This window comes from Tetrao urogallus (genome assembly GCF_951394365.1).
Source record: "Tetrao urogallus genome assembly, chromosome: 1".
Lineage (NCBI taxonomy): Eukaryota > Metazoa > Chordata > Aves > Galliformes > Phasianidae > Tetrao > Tetrao urogallus.
In genome coordinates this window covers 138,095,298-138,113,918 of record NC_136813.1, presented here as the reverse complement: position 1 = coordinate 138,113,918, position 18,621 = coordinate 138,095,298, and the positions used below count along the sequence as shown (strand labels likewise).

The following is an 18,621-nucleotide window of genomic DNA, read 5'->3' as shown; positions in this document are numbered from 1 at the left end:
TCACCTGCTTATGTGCAAGTGAATTTTGCTCAGGCTGCCCCAGTAGTCTGGCCATGAGGCAGATGAAGATATATGGACCTATTTCTGGTAGTACCTGAGGTGCTACAGCAGGTGTCCCACTTGCTCACCCACTGCTGTTTGAGAGCTGTGGAGGTATCCCATAGATGTCATCCTGACACCTCCAGGGGTCTCAGCCACTACAGAGTGTTGGAGGTAGCTGTGCACCCTTGTGCTCGAGCACCTGACCCTTGCTGATGGATCCTGTGTGATAGCATGAGGTTCACCATTTCCTCCCTATTTTTGGAAGAACCTCAGTGCTTCCCATCCTGGTGGCACGTAACCCAGAGCAGTGAGCACCAATCAAATGCTTGAGTGCCTCTCAGCAAATGTTAGCAGAATACTCTAGCTTCAGACTTCCACGGTGCTATGGCTTGCAGTTATAGTCCATCTGGCATGCATGGAGGTGGATCAGAGCCCAATGCTCTCCCTTTGTCCCAGGCATGTCCCAGCCTGGCCTGCTGGGGCCCAGAGCTGTGCATGCTGTGGTCTCTGGAGAGGTACAGTTGTTGAGCCAGGCAGAGCCGTGATAAAGAGACTTACAGAAGGTTATATTTGCAGGATCTAATCATAAAGGATCAGGCAAGGAGCAAAACTGGACCCCAGGTTTCATTTCTGTGAAGCCCTTTATGATTCAGCCACACAATGAACCATTATGTCTTCCCATGGGCTCTTCCAGACACCTTACATGGTTGCTGTTGAGCTGGTTCCAGTTAGAAATGATCCGCAGATGATGGCCAGCATGATCAGCTGCTGGCACCATGTGCTGCTGGCAGCTACCACTGCCTGCGAGTATGGTGCTGAGAGGAAGTAGTGAGCAATATTGTGCATGTCCTCTGGGATCCTGGGCTGTAATGATCTATAACAGTAAGGTCAGTGTATCTGACCTACCCAACTGAACTGCTATTAGCCCTTAATGACCTCCTTCTAACTGCACCTACATAAAATGTGCCCAGCTGGGAGCACTGTAACTCTGTGCTTTTTATGCTTATGCTGCCCTCTGTCTCAGATGAGATTTTGTACCTTTCATCATCAATCCTCTTGGTCATTTCCAAACTGAGCAATTCTATGATTCTATGACTAGGTGCAATGCTTGCCCTTCTCCAGCCCCATGACTCCTGTGGGGCAGCGCTGAACACTTTCTCACCACGTCCAGCAACTCTGGATGGAGATCACTGAAGAAGAGGTTTTAAACTAAAGATGAGTTGAGCCCCCCCTGCAAGAGTCACTGCATGTTCTCAGCAGGAAAGCTTGGGGGTTAAAACTTGCTGTGTGCTTAATCCCTCCCATGGGATTAAGATGAGATTTTCTTATCAGGAAAAAAATCTGTGATCAGACTTAAAGACGTAGCATTGGAAACCAGACCCTCTGCAGGAGCAAGCCAGTAGCAATGCAGAGCTTGTTGTTGTTTCTTGCTGCCATAAGTGGATGGGGATTGATGCAGTGGGGTGAGGCAGAGGGCCATATGCCCTGTGGGAAGCAAGGCTGGCAAGGCTGGGCTGGGCAAGAAGGAGCTAGGTGCGTACTTGCCAGGTGTACTATCCTTGGGAAGCCAGGGCTAGGGGAGCAGGCTGGGCAGCCCTGCTCCTGCCACTGTCTCTACTTCATGCTCTTGCATGCTCTCAAAAACCTGAGCAATTACAGAGTGCAGCACCTCTACAGCTCACTGGGCCCCAGCTCCTAAAAGAGACACTTCCACCTTTGAGAGGGACAACTTACTGTTGATCACTGTCAATTCTCAGCTCTTGGAGATTGTGAAGCATCTTTTGACTTTCTTTGCATGTCCAGGATGGGGAAGCCATTACACAAGCTCTTGCATCTTCTCTCATTCTCTGGACTTTGCATGAAAACAGCCAGAGCAATGCAATGACTGATTTGTCAGATCAGCTAAGCCGCCTTGTGATGCCAGCAACCCTTAGGCAACTCTACAGGCTTGGGACAGAGTGGCTGGAAAGCTGCATGGAGGAAAAGGAATCTGGGGGTGTAGTGGTCAGCTGTCTGAACATGAGCCAGCAGTGTGCCCAGGTATGCCCAATGGCATCCTGGCCTGTGTCAGAAATATTGCAGACAGCAGGAGCAGGGAGGTGATCATCCCCCTGTACTCAGCACTGGTGAATCTGCATCTCAAGTGCTGTGCTCGGTTTTAGGCACCTCACTACAAGAAAGACACGGAGGCCTGGAGTGTGTCCAGAGAAAGACAACAAAGCTGTGAGGGGTCTGGAGCACAAGTCTGATGGCAAGCAGCTGAGGGAGTTGGGGTTGTTCAGCCTGAAGAAGAGAAGCTCAGGGGAGACCTTGTTGCTCTCTACAGTAACCTGAAAGGAGGTTGTGGCAAGGTAAGGGTTAGCCTCTTCTCCCAGGTAACAGTGACTGGATGAGAAGGAATGTTGTGCCAGAGGAGGCTCGGGTTGGATATTAGGAAACAATTTATTCTGAGAAAGAGTGGTGCTGCAGTGGCACAGGCTGCCCAGGGAAGTGGTGGAATCACTTGGAGGTGTTCCAGAACCGTGTGGCACTGAGGGACATGGTCAGCAGGCATGGGCTGATGGTTGGTCAAGGTCATCTTAGAGGTCTTTTCTAACCTTAATTCTATGATTCTGTGTATTTCCTACCAAAAACAAACAAACAAAGAAAACAAAAAACAAACAAAAAACAACCAACTTGGAGTAAAGGTCATTTCATACTAGTTCTCTGAAACAAATGTGTGTAAGAGTGTATCTGATTGCTTCCACACCAGACCAGAAAACTCCTTTGCTGTACGGTTACTAGGGTGGCTTTATGACCCTCCAGGGGTCCAGGGGTTTCATGATTAAATCCTGTCCTTCTCCAACAGTTACGGTGGATCCCAGTAGCAGCTGAGATGGCCGCTGCACCAAAAGAGGCAGCAAACGTTATTGCCTTGGAGGAAATCCACATGGAGGGACAAGAACCCCCCAAAGGTGTGTTTGTGTTGACTGGACCAGAAATGCTGGCCCTCATGAAGCAGGGTAGAGGGAGGCTTCTGGCACTCCAGTTACCTGGACCTCAGACATCAGCTTCATACTTCCTCTCTCCCACTACAACTGCTAGGCTGCTAGCAGTGGCAGTGGGAGAGCTGCTTGTTTTGTTTTTTTTCAGCCACTTTTTTGTGTAAGCGATGCATTCCTCTGGTAATTATTTCATTTTAGCTTATTCTTGGGAAAAATGTATGTATATTATTCAGTCCCAAAAGCATTTTAAAGTAAAAACTTCAGTGGAGAAGCATCAAAACAGAAAACGCGGGGAAAAAATTAATGATTTTCTCCTGAAATTCTGTGCAGTCTCAGGATTTGTCCAGAGTTAGTTGGGAGATAAGTGTTCTGATGGAAAAATTTACATAGGTCTGACTTTACTTAAATATGATGTTGAAAGTAGACACTGAAAGATTTCTGGCAGCTCTATTTATAAATCCATCCCAGCACTGGACTTGCTTTGTCCCTTTAATGGGAGAAAAAATTTAGGAAGAGACAACACTGAGCCCAGAGCCCATGGCTGTGCTTACTGCAGTGGCAGTGACTCTTGTGGGTCTGGGGAAGCCCCAAGCCATAGCCCACACCACCCTCACCAGGGCAAGCGAGAATTTCCAGCCTTTCTCCTGGCACAGCCCCATGGTTGCATGTAAAACATTCCCATTTCATAAAACCTGAGGGTGTACTATTTAATAACTTGTATATATATATATATATATATTTTTGTGTGTGTCTTTCTTTCCCATTTGTGTTCAGGGCAGAAGACATTTACAGTGGAAGAAGCTGTGGAAACCATTGGGTTTGGGAGGTTCCACATTGCACTTTTTCTCATCATGGGAAGCACTGGGGTAAGTGTTTGCAACCAACACCACCAGCCTGATGAAACACTCCCCTCATTTTCTTTATTACTTTGCAATAACAACTACAAATCACCACAAAAACATATTGCAGCACATTTTTTTCCCACATATACCTTCTCAAGCAGGATTCCTGCTTGTGTCAACTTTGACCAAAATCAGCATTGGCCAACTCTGATATTGAACCTGTTTCAAGGCAAAAGCAAACAGGTTGACCCAGGGCATCCTGGCCTGTCCCCTGCCCTGGGGTTCCATCCCTCGACCACAGAGATTCAGGGTTACCTGGACCAAGTAACCAGGGTTACTTCCCAACTAACGACATGCGAGGGTGCTGAGTTAACAGTAAAACAGTGGTAAAACACCTGGTTTGGAAACTGGAGCCAGGCTAGGGTGAAGCTGTGATGAGGACATAGCAACATGATCACCACAGCTGAGGCTGGAAGGTCTGTAACTATGAATGATGGGCTTACTTCTTAACCAAAGCCAGCTGCCAGGAACAAACAGTCAGTAATTTTATTATTATTTTTTTAATAACAATAATTTTAAGAGATTGTTCTAGATGCCCAGATTCACAGACAGGTACTTAAAATAAAAGCAGCTTGCTTTCCAGTACTTTCCATCAGCACATCTGGTTGAAAGTCCTTCCAGACTTTCTGGGTACAAGCTTGCTCTTGACAGTGACCAGAAAGGAGGTTATAGTAGGTAGGTGTCAGCCTCTTCTATCAAGTCATAGAAATAGCATGAGAAATAACGGCCTTAAGTTGCATCAGGGGAGATTCAGGTTGGGTACTAGGAAGTAGTTCTTCTCCAAAAGAGTGGTGCTGCACCATCACAGGCTTCCAGGGAGGTGGTGAATTTGCCATGCCTGGAGGTATTTAAGAATCATGTAGACATGGCACTGAGGGGACACAATTAGTGGGCATGGTGGAGATGGGTTGGTGGTTGAACTGGATGATCTTAGAGGTCTTTTCCAACCTTAATGATTATATGATTCTGTACTGTACCTAGATATCCACTCTCTAGGTGCAGCTTCCTTCCATCCTGTCTCCTCTCCCCATCCCCAAGTGGGAATGTCTTGCAGACCACGCTCAGGGCTGAGACCACCAAGGCACCACAGCTTCACAGAGCCTGTTGCAGCATGTGACACCTCCATGACTGCAGGCTTGGCATAGCTAGGGGCCTTTCTCTCATAGATCCTCACAGCTTCCCTTCTTGTTAATGTATATACTTGTCCCTAAAGGTGGCTGAAGCCATGGAGATCATGCTGATAGCTGTTGTGTCCCCTCTCATCCGATGTGAGTGGCAGCTTCAAGACTGGCAGGTGGCTCTTGTGACAACAGTGAGTGACTCCTCCTCACCATGCAGGTCATCCATCGCACGGGGACTGCACATGGCACCACCCCAGGCTTAACAATGTACATTTCCCAAAGGGCCAAATAAATTCCAAGACCTCCTGTCAGGGACAAGAGCAGTGACACAACTGTAGAAACCAAGAGAACAATATGACATGAGCACACAACCACAACAAGAACTATAATGCCAGTACAGGCTCCTATTTCCTGATTCTTTGGAAATCCCTATAACCCTTTACTTTGAGGACCATGCATGGCTCTGGCAGTGCAATTTATCTTCTTGTTTACAAAGCATTTAACAGACACTTGATTTGAAGAGCAAAGCAGCCTGATGCTGCTGGGAATGAGTACCCCACAGCTGCTTCCAGTTCTCCATTGTAATGCTATAATGTGATGGAAAGTACAGCAATAATAGCAGAGTGGCACAATCCTAGGCTGCTGCAAAAAAGAACAAGCCCAAATGCAGCAGCTGTAGATTCAGAAACAAGTGAAGAAAAACTACTTACCTCTAAAAGGCCTCTCGTATGCAAGGATCTCCAGCAAGACACCCTCATTGCCTCTGACAACTCTTAAATGAGGTCTGGGAAGGGATGAATCCTGACTCTACCCGTTCAGGTCACTCAGGTGCACTGCATGTACCTGAGTTCCCCCTGGGTTAGCTCTGCCTTCCCACCAGATGCTCAATCATTGTTTCAGGCTGTGACTTAGCATTTCTACTACATCCATAGATGGTGTTTTTTGGCTACATGGTCTTCAGCATAGTGCTTGGGCTTCTGGCTGACAGATATGGCCGCTGGAAGGTAAGTGGGTTCAGGGGCTGTATGTATTCTTCCTGAGCCCTCTGACAAGACAAATACAGGACCTGCTATTGTCTGTCCCCTTTATCTCTTTGCTGTGCAGTGTCCTAGTAACACTGCTGCCAGGAGGAGTTGGCACATGGGGCACAAAACCCTTCCAATATACCTGAGCTTCTAGAAGCCAGGAAGCTGCTCCTCCCATGAAAGAATGATGGGCCGCACAAAAACAAACTTCATGGTGCCCATTCATGGCACTTTTCTTTCCCCTTGAGCTCAGGGCTAAGCCAGTCTCTCTCTTACCTTGCACCCTGGCTTCTGAAAACCTTCAAAATATTTGTTGTGCTGTCCCATACAGAGAGGACCCTAGACTATATTATCCTAATTTTGTCCTTTGCAGATTCTGCTGCTGTCCTTCCTCTGGGGAGCCTATTTCTCCCTGCTGACCTCATTTGCCCCCTCCTACATCTGGTTCGTCTTCCTGAGGACCATGGTGGGAGGTGGTGTATCAGGCCACGCACAAGGGTAAGGCCATGCTTCATGCCTTATGGCAAGGACAAGGACAAACTAGCCTTCATGGGGAGGTTAGCAGCTTTTTCCTACTCTGGTGGGAGCTGTTGGGGGTCAGAAGAGCACAAAGTAGGAGGGGAGGAGGGAAGAGTCCTGAAGCACAGAAAGTCAGGTTTTTGAATGTGTTATTTTCTTTGCGGACAAGGGGGAAATGTAATGAAAGCAAATGATTCTGAATCATCTGCAGTCAAATGGAAGGAACAGGCAGGCAATATTTGGTGCTTGGTCCCCACTGCTTATCCTAGATCGTCTTTATTTAAGACTGTTTCTATAAAGTGAGAGCATGGCTCTGCTTTTCTTCCTCCAAGGAGGCATCCAGGGGCCCAGAGATCCCACAGCTCATTTTGGCTGACCTTGGCAGAGCGCCCAGTGCCTCGTGCACTGAGCCTGATAAGCTGAGGCTGCGCAGAAACCTGGAGGAGACAGCCAGGAAGGGGCCTCTGAGGGGGCTGGAAGTGCAAGGGAGAGCAAATTCTCACATTGCCTTAAAGCAAAATGCTGTCCTGTTCTTTCATTGAGTTGTTGTCCGTCTACCTAAATTGCAGTTCCCAAGGACTCCTCAGCCCTGGGATAGTGGAATGGGCTGGTTTGCATTAAGCCAATGTCAGAGGTCTTATTAAGCACATATATTATAAAAACAATTAGACAGGTAACAGATGAGCAAAGACTGCTTCCTTGTAAAAAGGTCACAACAATTCTGCTTAGAGTAGCAAATTCTTCTTGAACTGATGTAAAACCTTCCCACTTAAATTAAACTTTCTGCCTTGTCAGGGTGAAATTGTGGAGATGTGGGAGGGAAGGAAAAGATCACTGTACTAAATGCCACCTCACTAGAAGGCTGACAAAATAAGTGATTTCTTTTGACTCTGTCAGGGAAACACATGCAGTATTTCAGCATATTCTGTAGTTCCTCATAGCCTGTGTTGAAATTCAGGGCAAGAAGCTGTGGGCTCTCCAGGAAGTGAGACAGTGACCTCCTATAGCAAACCTCTGGTGGCCTCTTCTTCACCTCCCGTTGAGACTCTGTGAAGACTTGTTTGAATGCACAATTTTTTTTCAAACCCACTGCCTGTGCAGGACAGCACAAATCAGCTTGCACTGACTGAAAAAGCCCTTTATCAAAGCAGAGTATGGGAGGCTGGTACTGCTGGAGGCCAGGACAGGGCAAAGCAGGCAGGAGGAACTTGCAGTTCCTCCCCTCATTGGTGTTGCATATTTTATAAGGCACCTCAACTGCTGAGATGATGGAAAGGGTCAGTGTGGGTCTCTACACCAGTGATGGTGTTGCTGATTTTAAATTTCCCAAAACACATTCAAAAAACTAAGTGTTTAGAGAGGAGACATTGCTTTATTTCTGTGCAGAGCACAAGGTGAGATATCCCCACAAATCAAGTTCCCCAAGTCTTCACATTGGCTTCTATTTAAGTCACGAGTTTTCATTATATGCCTACCTTATACATAAGTCACACCTACCCATTGCATGTTATTATAGAATGTTAGAATCATTTGAGTTGGAAGGGACCCTTAAAGGTCATCTAGTCCAACCCTCCTGCAATGAACAGGAACATCAGCTCAATCAGGGTGCTCAGAGCCCCGTTCAACCTGACCTTGAGGGTTTCCACAGGTGAACATCCACTAGCTTTCTTGACAGTCTGTGCCAGTGCTTCACCACCCACTTATTCAATGGTATTATGCAACTACAAGTTTATATTAACATATTTGAGTTTTCTGTGCTTGTGCAGAAGTCTTTAGTTGTTGTTTAGGAGGTATCCCACTACTGACTTTATACATGGCTGGGTTTTCTAAGGGCCAATCTCTACTGAACTGTTACTGTCTTGGACGTGTGCCTCTATTTCAAGGATGTCTGTTCTTACTGTTCTTATTTGTGAAAATCTTGAAGAGGAACATCAAGTCTCAGGAGGGATGTTCACCATAGATAAGCAGGACATCTGCAACCTAAAAGCAGAGCTTTAACCTTCAAGAAATACCTCAATCAGAGAGAAATATCAAATAATTAGTTTCGATACATCAGTGGAAAAAGGGTGGTCCCTCTGTCTCCAGGCATCCAGCTGGATGATGGCTGAGCCGGACAAATTGTTCTTTGATTGGTACAGAAATCGTTGTTGTTTCTGTCATTTGCCTTGCTCTTCTTTTCGTTAGGCTTATCATAAAAACAGAATTTCTGCCTACCAAGTACCGAGGATACATGCTGCCCTTATCTCAGGTAAGAATGGGCATATTACTGTTTCTTCTCATTTGTATTCCCAGCAGAATTGCTGTGCTGCTGTTTGGAAGGCAGATCTCCAGCAAGCCAGAATATCCGCATTTATCATGGGTTGAGTGAGTGCCTCCTGTACCATGGAGCACGTGCTGTGCATTATTAAGGATTCACACAGACAGCTGTGTGCAGAAGAGAAGCTATTTCTTCTCTCTTAATTGGATCATCCCAACACTGTGGGGGGACTTTGAGTGACAGCTGACATCCGCCCTTTTTGTTACCTTCTGATAACTGTGCTGCCTGCCTTAATGGGGTCGGTGCCAGTGGGCTGTCACTCAGGCTGCAGCAAGAGTGTCTGTTTTCTCCACTGGGAAGTGGAATGCAGTAGTCAGTGAGGAGCTACTCGAGGCAAAGAGTGCTTATGGCTTCTCCTGCACTCATCTCATCTTCCATTGGAGTGCATCAGGCTCTCTCCAGCATTCACAGCAAGAAAAATGTTTGTGCAAGCATGAGCCAAAAGGAAAATGGGCTGAGGAGGGGTCTCTGATCAGGGCCACTCAACATCTCCAGCTGGGTTGTGTTGGAATCTCACATAAGGTAAATGCAAGCCATTGGGACTGAATTGTGGTAATTATGTGTGATTAATGAGGTGGCTCCTGGATGAGGTCCTGGGCTGTGCCTTGCCTTGCAGGCCTCAGTTAGGCCTGAGATGTGCTGGAAGGGCTGTGACCATCCTTCCAACATGAGTGAGGTGGGCCCTTCCTCTAATTTCTGCCAGGAGAACTTTATGCATGCACAGATGATCTGTGAAGGCCTCACTGAAATTGTTAATGCATCTGGCTGTTGAAACGAAAATGTTGGTATACAGTCTTGGTGGAAGTGGTAATTTGCTTTTCATTAGTGTATATGATCCCAGGGATTTATTGCCAAAGTGCCTCCAGAAGATCAGAGATATATAAAAAGGGACAGTCTAGCATCTCTCTCCACGAATGTATTGTTTCTGCCCATAGATTACTCATGAACTTGCTGTGGCTTGTGGCGTGTGCTGCTGGAGCTTCTTTGTATGGTGCCCTGAAAGGGGCTCTTCTCCTGATGGTAACAAGGGAACCTGCAGATTTGGGGCCAGGTTCCCCATTGGTACAACTTGGAATTGAGTCCACTGGAAGCCCACCAACCTCCAACAGTGGAAATCTGTCCCCGTTTTGCCTTTGGTACTTATACATCTGCTGCATCCCCAAAGAGGTTCAAATGAGAAAATTCACAGGCATGAGTGTTAGCAGAGATGTGACTGGAAGGACAAAAGAGGCTTTAAGTACAATGGCAACTACATGTTACCTGTTTTTGTCCAGAGCTAATTAAGACTGTTCTCAGACATCCCTCCCCAGACTCTGATCTGTACTTTTCTCTTCCTTCATCCCAAACTCATCTTTGCAGACAGCAAGGGAAGGGATGAAAATAAACAAATTTTTGACATGTGTTCAAGCCTTTTAACCCTTTTGTTTCCCTTGGAAAGGTGTTCTGGTTGGCAGGATCCTTGTTGATCATTGGCCTGGCATCAGTGGTGAACCCAACCGTTGGCTGGCGGTGGCTGATCAGAATCGCCTCCATTCCTGGCATCATTCTCATCATGGTTTTCAAGGTAGGGAGAGCCTCTCCTCACTTCCCACAGCCACTGACCTGGCATCTCCCCAGTCACCAAGAGGCATCACCCTTCATCTTCTCAGCCAACTGCAGCTTCCCTGGGGGACAGCTGGAGAGAACATCCCAAGGAATGACTCGTAACCTTGCACTGATCTTGTCAGGCTCCTGGGCAGGATAGGGGATGTGGACAGCACAGGCTGCTAGGCAAGAGGCAGGAGGGCTTTCTAATACTGCTCCACTTTCAGTTCATACCTGAGTCAGCACGTTACAATGTGTCCACGGGGAATAACGCGGCTGCCCTGGCCACGCTGCAGAGGATAGCCAAGATGAACCGGGCAGCTATGCCAGAGGGAGTGCTGCAGGAACCTCCCAAGGTAAGCTCAGCCTGCAGCATTGCCTCGCTCCATTGTCCTGTCCCATCCCATCCCACCTCATCTCATCTTGGCTCAGCCCCTCTTATCCCATCCCATCTTGACCCATCCCATCCCACCCCTGGTCCACCGGGCACAAGGATGTGAGCAAGGTCACCAAGCACATTTCACTCCACATCTCTCCCTCACGACGCCTGGCTTCCTTCCCAGCTATTGGCAGTGGTTATGAAGAGGCCATTTTACTCTGGGAAAGACAATAATCTTGGCTTCCAAAAAGGAATCAGATTTTCCACTTTTTTTTCCCCCCATGATCTTCATTTTCACAGGATGAATATCATGCAGAGAAAAGATTTGCTGCTTTTAACACAAAAAGGGCTCCAGACAAAGTGCTTCTTTCCACCACTGCCTGCTCTCAGGATGTCTGCAGCACCACAGGACCCTGGTCCTGCCCATTGGGGTGTACCTGAGGGCTGTGGCCATAGGACAAGACCCTTCTGCTGGTCCCAGTGCCTTCCCCAACCACCAGTTCCACCTCTTCCAAGCAACTTGGGAGCTGAACACTTACACTGTCCAGGGCCCAGCTCTTTTAAGTCCCTTTCCTGGACCTTTTTGCTGCTTATTCAGTCCCACAGGCACCAAGCATTGTCCTCAGCAATTCATGCAGGATGGTGCCATTGTACTGGAATTAATTAGGATTAAGGCTTCCCTGTCTTTTAATTGAAATTATGTAAGGGAACCACATTGGCTACACACAGGGTTTTGCTTAGACATGCACCCTTCCAGGCTTCACCAATAATGAATAAAACATAGAAAGGCAATCCCATACCTGTCCCTGTGAACTTGAAGGGGTGTGTGGGGTGCTCTCTTCTCCTCCCTCTTTGCTTTGCAGCATGACCTCCCACAGCCATCTTCTGAAAAGGGGCTTCCTTTCTGAAGGGTGCAGTGCTATCTGTCCATCCATCCATGCCAGGAGATGGCCAGGGCAAATGCACTGAGGCCTGGGCACCAGCTGCTGCCACAAAGCATTTGCCCTGATGTGAAAGGTGCTTTTCTACCAAATTATTTGCAGGAAAGAAGAGGAAGATTCAAAGACCTCCTCCACCCCAAGTACTTAAGAACCACTCTGCAGATATGGATCATATGGTAAAGAGTGTTTCATATATATATTTATTTATTTGTTTATTTATTTATCTTGCTTATCATTCCCTCAGGACTGGTTGGCTTGGTCTACCCACTATGAACACGGTGGTGCCCTTGGTTTGCTTTCACTCCTTGTTGCCAGTTTGTTCATTCTGAGAGAAGATACATGCACTGCCCTCAGTGATAGAGGGCTCACACAGAAAACCTATGACTGGTACCGGTGCCACTGGCTGGGAAAATGTAAGATTGCAGAGAGATGGGCTTCATTTGCCTTGTTCCCTGTAGATGTATGCACGGGTAATATATGTTTCACTGACTTTGCTGGCTGGAATGGATATGTTTGAATAATAGGTCCGTGGGAACTCACTGACCAAAATCTTGCTAAACCAGGCCTTGAATATTTTATGTTTTTCCCATCAACTTGCAGGACTATTATGAAATCTCTTCTTGTTTCTTAATCCTCCTTTCTCTCCTGCTCACCCAGGAGGCACTGGTGTGTTCTCAGGTTTGTGTCCCTGTCTCTTTGTGCCCTCAGCATCCCCATGTCCACAGGCAGCTCATTTTGCAGCCCACACTCTGCAACTTGTTTCCGAAACTGCCAGCGGGGATAAAAAAAAAAAAAAAAAAGTGAAAATTACTTCTCAGCCTGCTTATGATGAGGCGTATGCTGAATTATTTGATAATGACACAGTGAGGCTGCCACTACCAGTGCCCTGTTGTTGGCAGCAAGCCTGGGTGCGGTGTGAGCCTCTCCAGCTGGTGAGAACTCCTTTGGAAAATTGCTGTACAGAAAGAATGGGGAATAAGACACCCAGACAGCTCCTACATTTGAGCTGTAAGAACTGGGGTCTGGTTTAGTGGCTTGCTGCAGGAAAGGGCAATATGGAAATGCCTCCACCTACATACAAGTGATCAAAGGTGCTGTCTTCTGCATGATACAGCACTGCTACTTCCCAGTCTGGAAGTATCAGGAGGTTGGGTGAATGCTGGACAGCACATAGAATCATACAATGGCCTGGGTTGAAAAGGACCACAATGATCATCTAGTTTCAACCCCCTGATATGTGCAGGGTCGCCAACCACCAGACCAGGCTGCCCAGAGCCACATCCAGCCTGGCCTTGAATGCCTCCAGGGATGGGGCATCCACAACCTCCTTGGGCAACCTGTTCCAGTGCGTCACCACCCTCTGTGTGGAAAAACTTCCTCCTAATATCTAACCTAAACCTCCCCTGTCTCCATTTAAGACCATTCCTCCTTGTCCTATCACTATCCACCCCCGTAAACAGCTGTTCCCCTTCCTGTTTATAAGCTCCCTTCAAGTACTGGAAGGCCACAATGAGGTCTCCCCGGTGCCTTCTTTTCTCCAAGCTAAACAAGCCCAGTTCCCTCAACCTTTCCTCATAGGAGAGGTGCTCCAGCCTATTCCCAGCTAGATCACTGCATTTCTTGCCCAGAGGCAGCAGTGCTTAGTGGTGCAACAGTCTACAATCAGCTCTGAAGGAGGAGCTGAGGCATGCAGGAGCATTTTCCTCTGTTAAAACTGGAGTGAGAAGGAGGCAGTGTCAGCAGTGAGCATCTGGCCAGTGCAGCAGTGTTATTGTCAGAAAGGATGTCAGTGTGTTAAGACTTACAAGCAAGCTCTTGGCATTAAACTTTTAATGAAAGGTTGTAGATTTCATGCCTTCTTCACTTATCCTTTCCTTTCTTGGAGTAAAACAGAAATGATAGGAAGGAGAAAAAACCACGCACACATGCAGCATTGCATGGGTGAGCTTCATAATATCATAGAATTGTTAAGGCTGAAAAAGACCTCTAAGATCATCTAGTCCAACCATCAGCTTATCCCCACCATGCCCACTGACCATGTCTCTCAGTGCCACATCCACACGGCTCTTGTGACATTGGCTCCACCACCTCCCTGGGCAGCCTGTGACACTGCAGTACCACCCTTTCTGAGAAGAAATATTTTTAATATACATCGTGAACCTCCACTGTTGCAACTTGAGGCCATTAACTTTTGTTTTGTTGCTGTGACCTGGGGGAAGAGGCCAACCTCCACCTCACCACAACCTCCTTTCAGATAGTTGCAGAGAGCAGTAAGGTCTGCCCTGAGGCTCCTCTTCTCCAGACTGAGCAACATCAGTTCCCTCAGCGGCTCCTGATCAGGGGGCTTAGCAGTCCTGTCTCCTGCTGCACAGCACAAACCAGTCTTAATGGCCAAGCACACAGTGAGCTGGGAGCTGGGATGGGCTCCTCCATGGAAGAAGTGCATGGACAGAGGTGGCAGTGCTTTGCTGTGTGCTGGGTGACCGCTGATTTGGTGGGTGTCATCAGGCTCAAGGTGATAGATGAGGGTGCCAATCGTGCATCACCGTGGCACTGGTGTGTACAGGGGGTTCCTAGGGCACCCCAAACCTGCTGCATTCCAGTGCCATTTTCCTTGCCTTCCCCACCCACACCACACTCCTCCCTACAGGCTTGGCATAGCTTTTGCTTACTACGGAGTCATCTTGGCCAGTGCTGAGCTGCTGGAGCGGGACCTGGGCTGCACCTCAAGGACACCTCTGAGCGAGAACCCTGGCCCTGTCTCAGAGGAAAGCCGCAGCCCCTGCTACTGCCGCCCCTTTGGCCCTTCTGCCTACCGGACCATGATCATCAGCACCGCGGGGGAGATCGCATGTAACCTCCTCTCCCCTTCTTGTGCTCACTGCAGGACTGAGAGCCCTAACACCTAACGTTATGATCTCTTTTCTGTCTCAGTAAATCCCCTGAACATTCTCGGCATCAACTTCCTCGGCAGGCGCCTGAGCCTGTGCATCACCATGGGATGTACGGCACTGTTCTTTCTTCTCCTCAACATCTGCACATCCAGGTAACTGCTCGCTTCCACCAGAGCCGTAGTCATTGAACTAACCTGGGGAAATTTCTAAGAAGGGTCCCATTCGAGATGGCAGAGGTAGACATCTCCTGAAGCCCTGTAAATGAGCCCCTGTCAGGAGGGTTATAGCTGCTCACTTAGGTACCAGCTGCTTTGTTGCTGTTATTATAATTTCCAGTTTTTTTCTGCCTTATGTCTAGCTTAAGCATGGCTAGCTAGAGATCTGCTTGCAGTTTCTTTATAGCAGTAGCAAACATGCACTGTCAATGGACTAAAAAAAAACCACTATACTTGCCAACAACCAACTTTCCCTTACTTCAAGCTTGTAAAAGCCTTAGCATAGTGAAAGCCTACCAGGCTGTGTCTCTGTCACTGTTCAGTGACACTAATGCTTTGCTTCACACTGCTTCTTTTAGTGCAGGTGTGACCGGCTTTCTCTTCATGCTGCGAGCCTTGGTTTCAGCAAACTTCAACACCATCTACATTTACACTGCAGAGGTGGGTCCTGCTGAAGGTACTTGGAATCACAGCAGCATTAAGATTGGAAAAGACCTCTGAGATAACTGAAAATCCTAACACCAGCCCATCACACCATGCTCACTAACCATGTCCCTCAGTGCCATGTACTTGAAGTGCCACAGCACTTGAGCCTGCTCTGGGGCATGGAAGCCCATTAGCCAGGAATGCTGTTGTATGCATTGACCAGCTAAGAGTCAGCTTCCCTGAACTGAGTATCTCTGGCTTCCTGACCACTCTGTTTTCATAAGTGAGATCAGAAAACTAGCTGGAGGTGACACGAGCAGCCAGGAAAGGAGTGCCCTTCTGGGCCACTTGTTGGTCACTACTACTAAATGTTATTTCTGAGGATGTTATACACTATCACCTTCCAAAAATCTCCGTTCTCTCTCAGTCCCGTTGAAGTTAGACAACAGACTACCACTGAAAGGAACCTTTTCCAGCACTTAAGGCTGGCCATTGTAGCTAGTATAAAAGTTTTTTACATGTATATGCTCAACTAATGGAAATTGTTGTGTTGTGTCTGCAAATAGTTTTAACCAATCAGAGAGCATCTCCTTCACACATCTTCAGAATGATTAGTCCTGTGGGTTACTTACACGTTGCTTTTGTATAAAAACAGAGTTGTGTGGAATTCAGTTTCTTCCTTTTAAGACTGAGTGGTAAGTGGTAAGAAGCTGATAGCAGTAGTTAGCTTGATTGACCTGATAGTGTGCCATACTTCTTTTTATAGCACACTATTTTTAAGCATGTACCAGACTTTACTAAATACCAGCTTTTAAATAGTCCAGAATTGGATGCTGTTGATGTGAAAACTATTGCTGAAATAGCCATACTGTAAACCACAAATACACAAGATTTAATCAATGATCAAAACCAAACTCGGAAAAAACTCTTTCCAGACACATCCCAGACTTTTCTGGAACTACATCACATCCTCTGGCTTGGCCCAGCCTTCTTTAAACAAACACTTAAATGACAACACTTGCTAAAATCTACTGACATGAATGGGACTTAAATTAAGCAAAGCATAGGGTTAGGATGTTTTCTATCAGGATTTTCCCACAGCACTGAAGCAAAGCATATACTCAAGTGTTTTACTGACATGGGTGTCAGGGAGATGTGAAAAATACACAAAGCACATTAGGACACCAAGCTGTGTGACGTGGCTGGCATGCCCGGGGGACAAGATGCCATTCAATGTGACCTAGACAGACTTGAGCAGTGGGCCCAGCTGAACCTCATGAGGTTCAACAAAGGCAAGTGCAATCAATGTCTTGCACCAGGGTCATGGAAACCCTCACTACCAGTACAAGCTAGGGGATGTAAGGATAGAGCAGAGCCCTACAACGTCTGTTGTGATAGGACAAAGGGAAATGATTTCAAACTAAAAGAGGAGAGATTTAGATTGGACATAAGGAAGTTTTTTACAGTAAGTGAGACACTAGAACAGGTTGCCTGGAGAGGTGGTAGATATCCAGTCAAGGCCAGGCTGGAGGGCCTCTGAGCACCCTGATCAAGCTGTAGATTCATGGCAGGGGAGTTGGACTAGATGAACTTTAAAATTCCCTTCCAACTCAAATGAATCTATAATTCTATTTCTCTAAGCCTGGATGTTTCCTATCAGGATTTCCCTTTCTTTTTCCTCCTTCTAAACAAAGGTGCTGCTGATGTAAGTAAGTAGGCTGTCTTGAAGGCTGCAGACAATCTCTTTTTCTCCTGCTTTCCAGACACATAGTCAGACAATATAAATTGAATTCTCTCTTTAGCACCAAGCCTATGGTCTGTGACTTTGGCCTGAGCAGCCCAGTGCAGACGAAGGAAAGGTGTCTGTGTATATGTTGCCTTCAACTTCTACTTTGGACATGAAATGGCAGAATTGCGATGGAATGAATGAGATGCAAAGGAATCTTTAAATCTTTTTGCATCTTCTCCCACTGACTGCTCTTGATAATGCAAGGGTCTACATGAGGAAAGGAAGAAAATAAAAAAAAAGGGGAGTGGAATGAGAACACATATCACTGATTATTGTTACACTAATCTGATTTCTTTCTAACCTGCGTCAGGTTTATCCCACCACAATGCGAGCCTTGGGGATGGGAACCAGTGGGTCACTGTGCCGTGTTGGAGCTATGGTGGCACCATTCATATCACAAGTAAGAACACTGTTGACAATGCCGGTAAGCCTTGAGTCTAACATTACCGTCAAATACACAGGGATGTCCCTGAAGTTAATAGAAAAGGGGGAGACATTCAATCTCGGTGTCTGGTTTGCTTTTTCAAACTGATTTGTTCTTTATCTGATATTTATGCAGAGCACTTGGACAGTCTTTGCCAGACGTGGATCTTGCTATTATTTGCTGCTTTCTGAAAACTCATAGATTTCACGAGTGGCATTTTCTGGATGTTACTGAGTCCCCCAGGCATTTGCAACCCATTGCCCACTCTAATTCCTAATTAACTGGTGGGCTCCCACAGCATTGAACAGACGTTTGAACTGTTTCTTTCTTTCTTTTAATCTGCAGGTTCTTATGAGTGCATCTTTCCTTGGGGCCCTGTGTCTTTTCTCATCTGTGTGTGTTGTGTGTGCAATCTCTGCCTTCACGCTACCCATTGAGACCAAGGGCAGGGCACTGCAGGTTTGTATGGACTCTCCAGGAGCTTCTCCCTGCCTACAGGCTACCTAGAAACAGTAAATCTTGATTCAGCCAGAAAGGAAACCAAAATCTTCTCAGGGTTCATAAGCCAAAACAAGAACTGAGAGATAAACAGAGGAAGATACTGTCATAACAACTGAAAGCACTGTTACCCCAGTTGCCTAAATTCATTTCTCACAGAAGAACAGCAATGCCTGTCCTAGCCCTAGCTCCCTCACTATAGCATGTTAGCTTAAATTAGTGCAAGCCCTCCTTTGCTATCTCTGGTCTCCATCTGAAGTTGCTGCAGGTATTCTCCTGCAGGCAGAGAAGATAGCAGCCAACAATTAACACCTTAAAGTACTAAAGCCACTTTGACACCAAATTCAAGTAAAAAGCCCTTGCTCCATCAGCCCATTAACCTAAACCCTATGGCTAGTGTTTCCTATAAGGCTCTAGAGGCAGTGAGACAAAACAGTAAGCCCAAAAATCAAGAAGGAAAGTCAGTTATAGGCAATTTAGCTGTAAGGCCATGGGAATTTTCGTGTCATAGAAGAGGCATGTCCTCTTCCTGCATGTTCTTCTGCAGTCTCACCCATACAA

General features: G+C 46.8%; 1 protein-coding gene across 1 annotated transcript; it reads left to right on the top strand.

Annotated features, from left to right (window-relative positions):
* Positions 1 to 2,917: 2,917 nt before the first annotated feature.
* SVOPL (SVOP like) lies at positions 2,918 to 18,069 on the top strand (the record flags this gene model as incomplete). Its single annotated transcript, XM_079544841.1, has 14 exons — positions 2,918 to 2,996; positions 3,801 to 3,892; positions 5,142 to 5,240; positions 5,982 to 6,053; positions 6,448 to 6,572; positions 8,778 to 8,841; positions 10,349 to 10,474; positions 10,722 to 10,850; positions 11,917 to 11,990; positions 14,465 to 14,667; positions 14,749 to 14,860; positions 15,283 to 15,364; positions 17,449 to 17,538; positions 17,908 to 18,069. 14 exons carry the CDS (start codon positions 2,918 to 2,920, stop codon positions 18,067 to 18,069), a joined length of 1,509 nt encoding a protein of 502 aa, XP_079400967.1.
* Between the last annotated feature and the right edge of the window lie 552 nt (positions 18,070 to 18,621).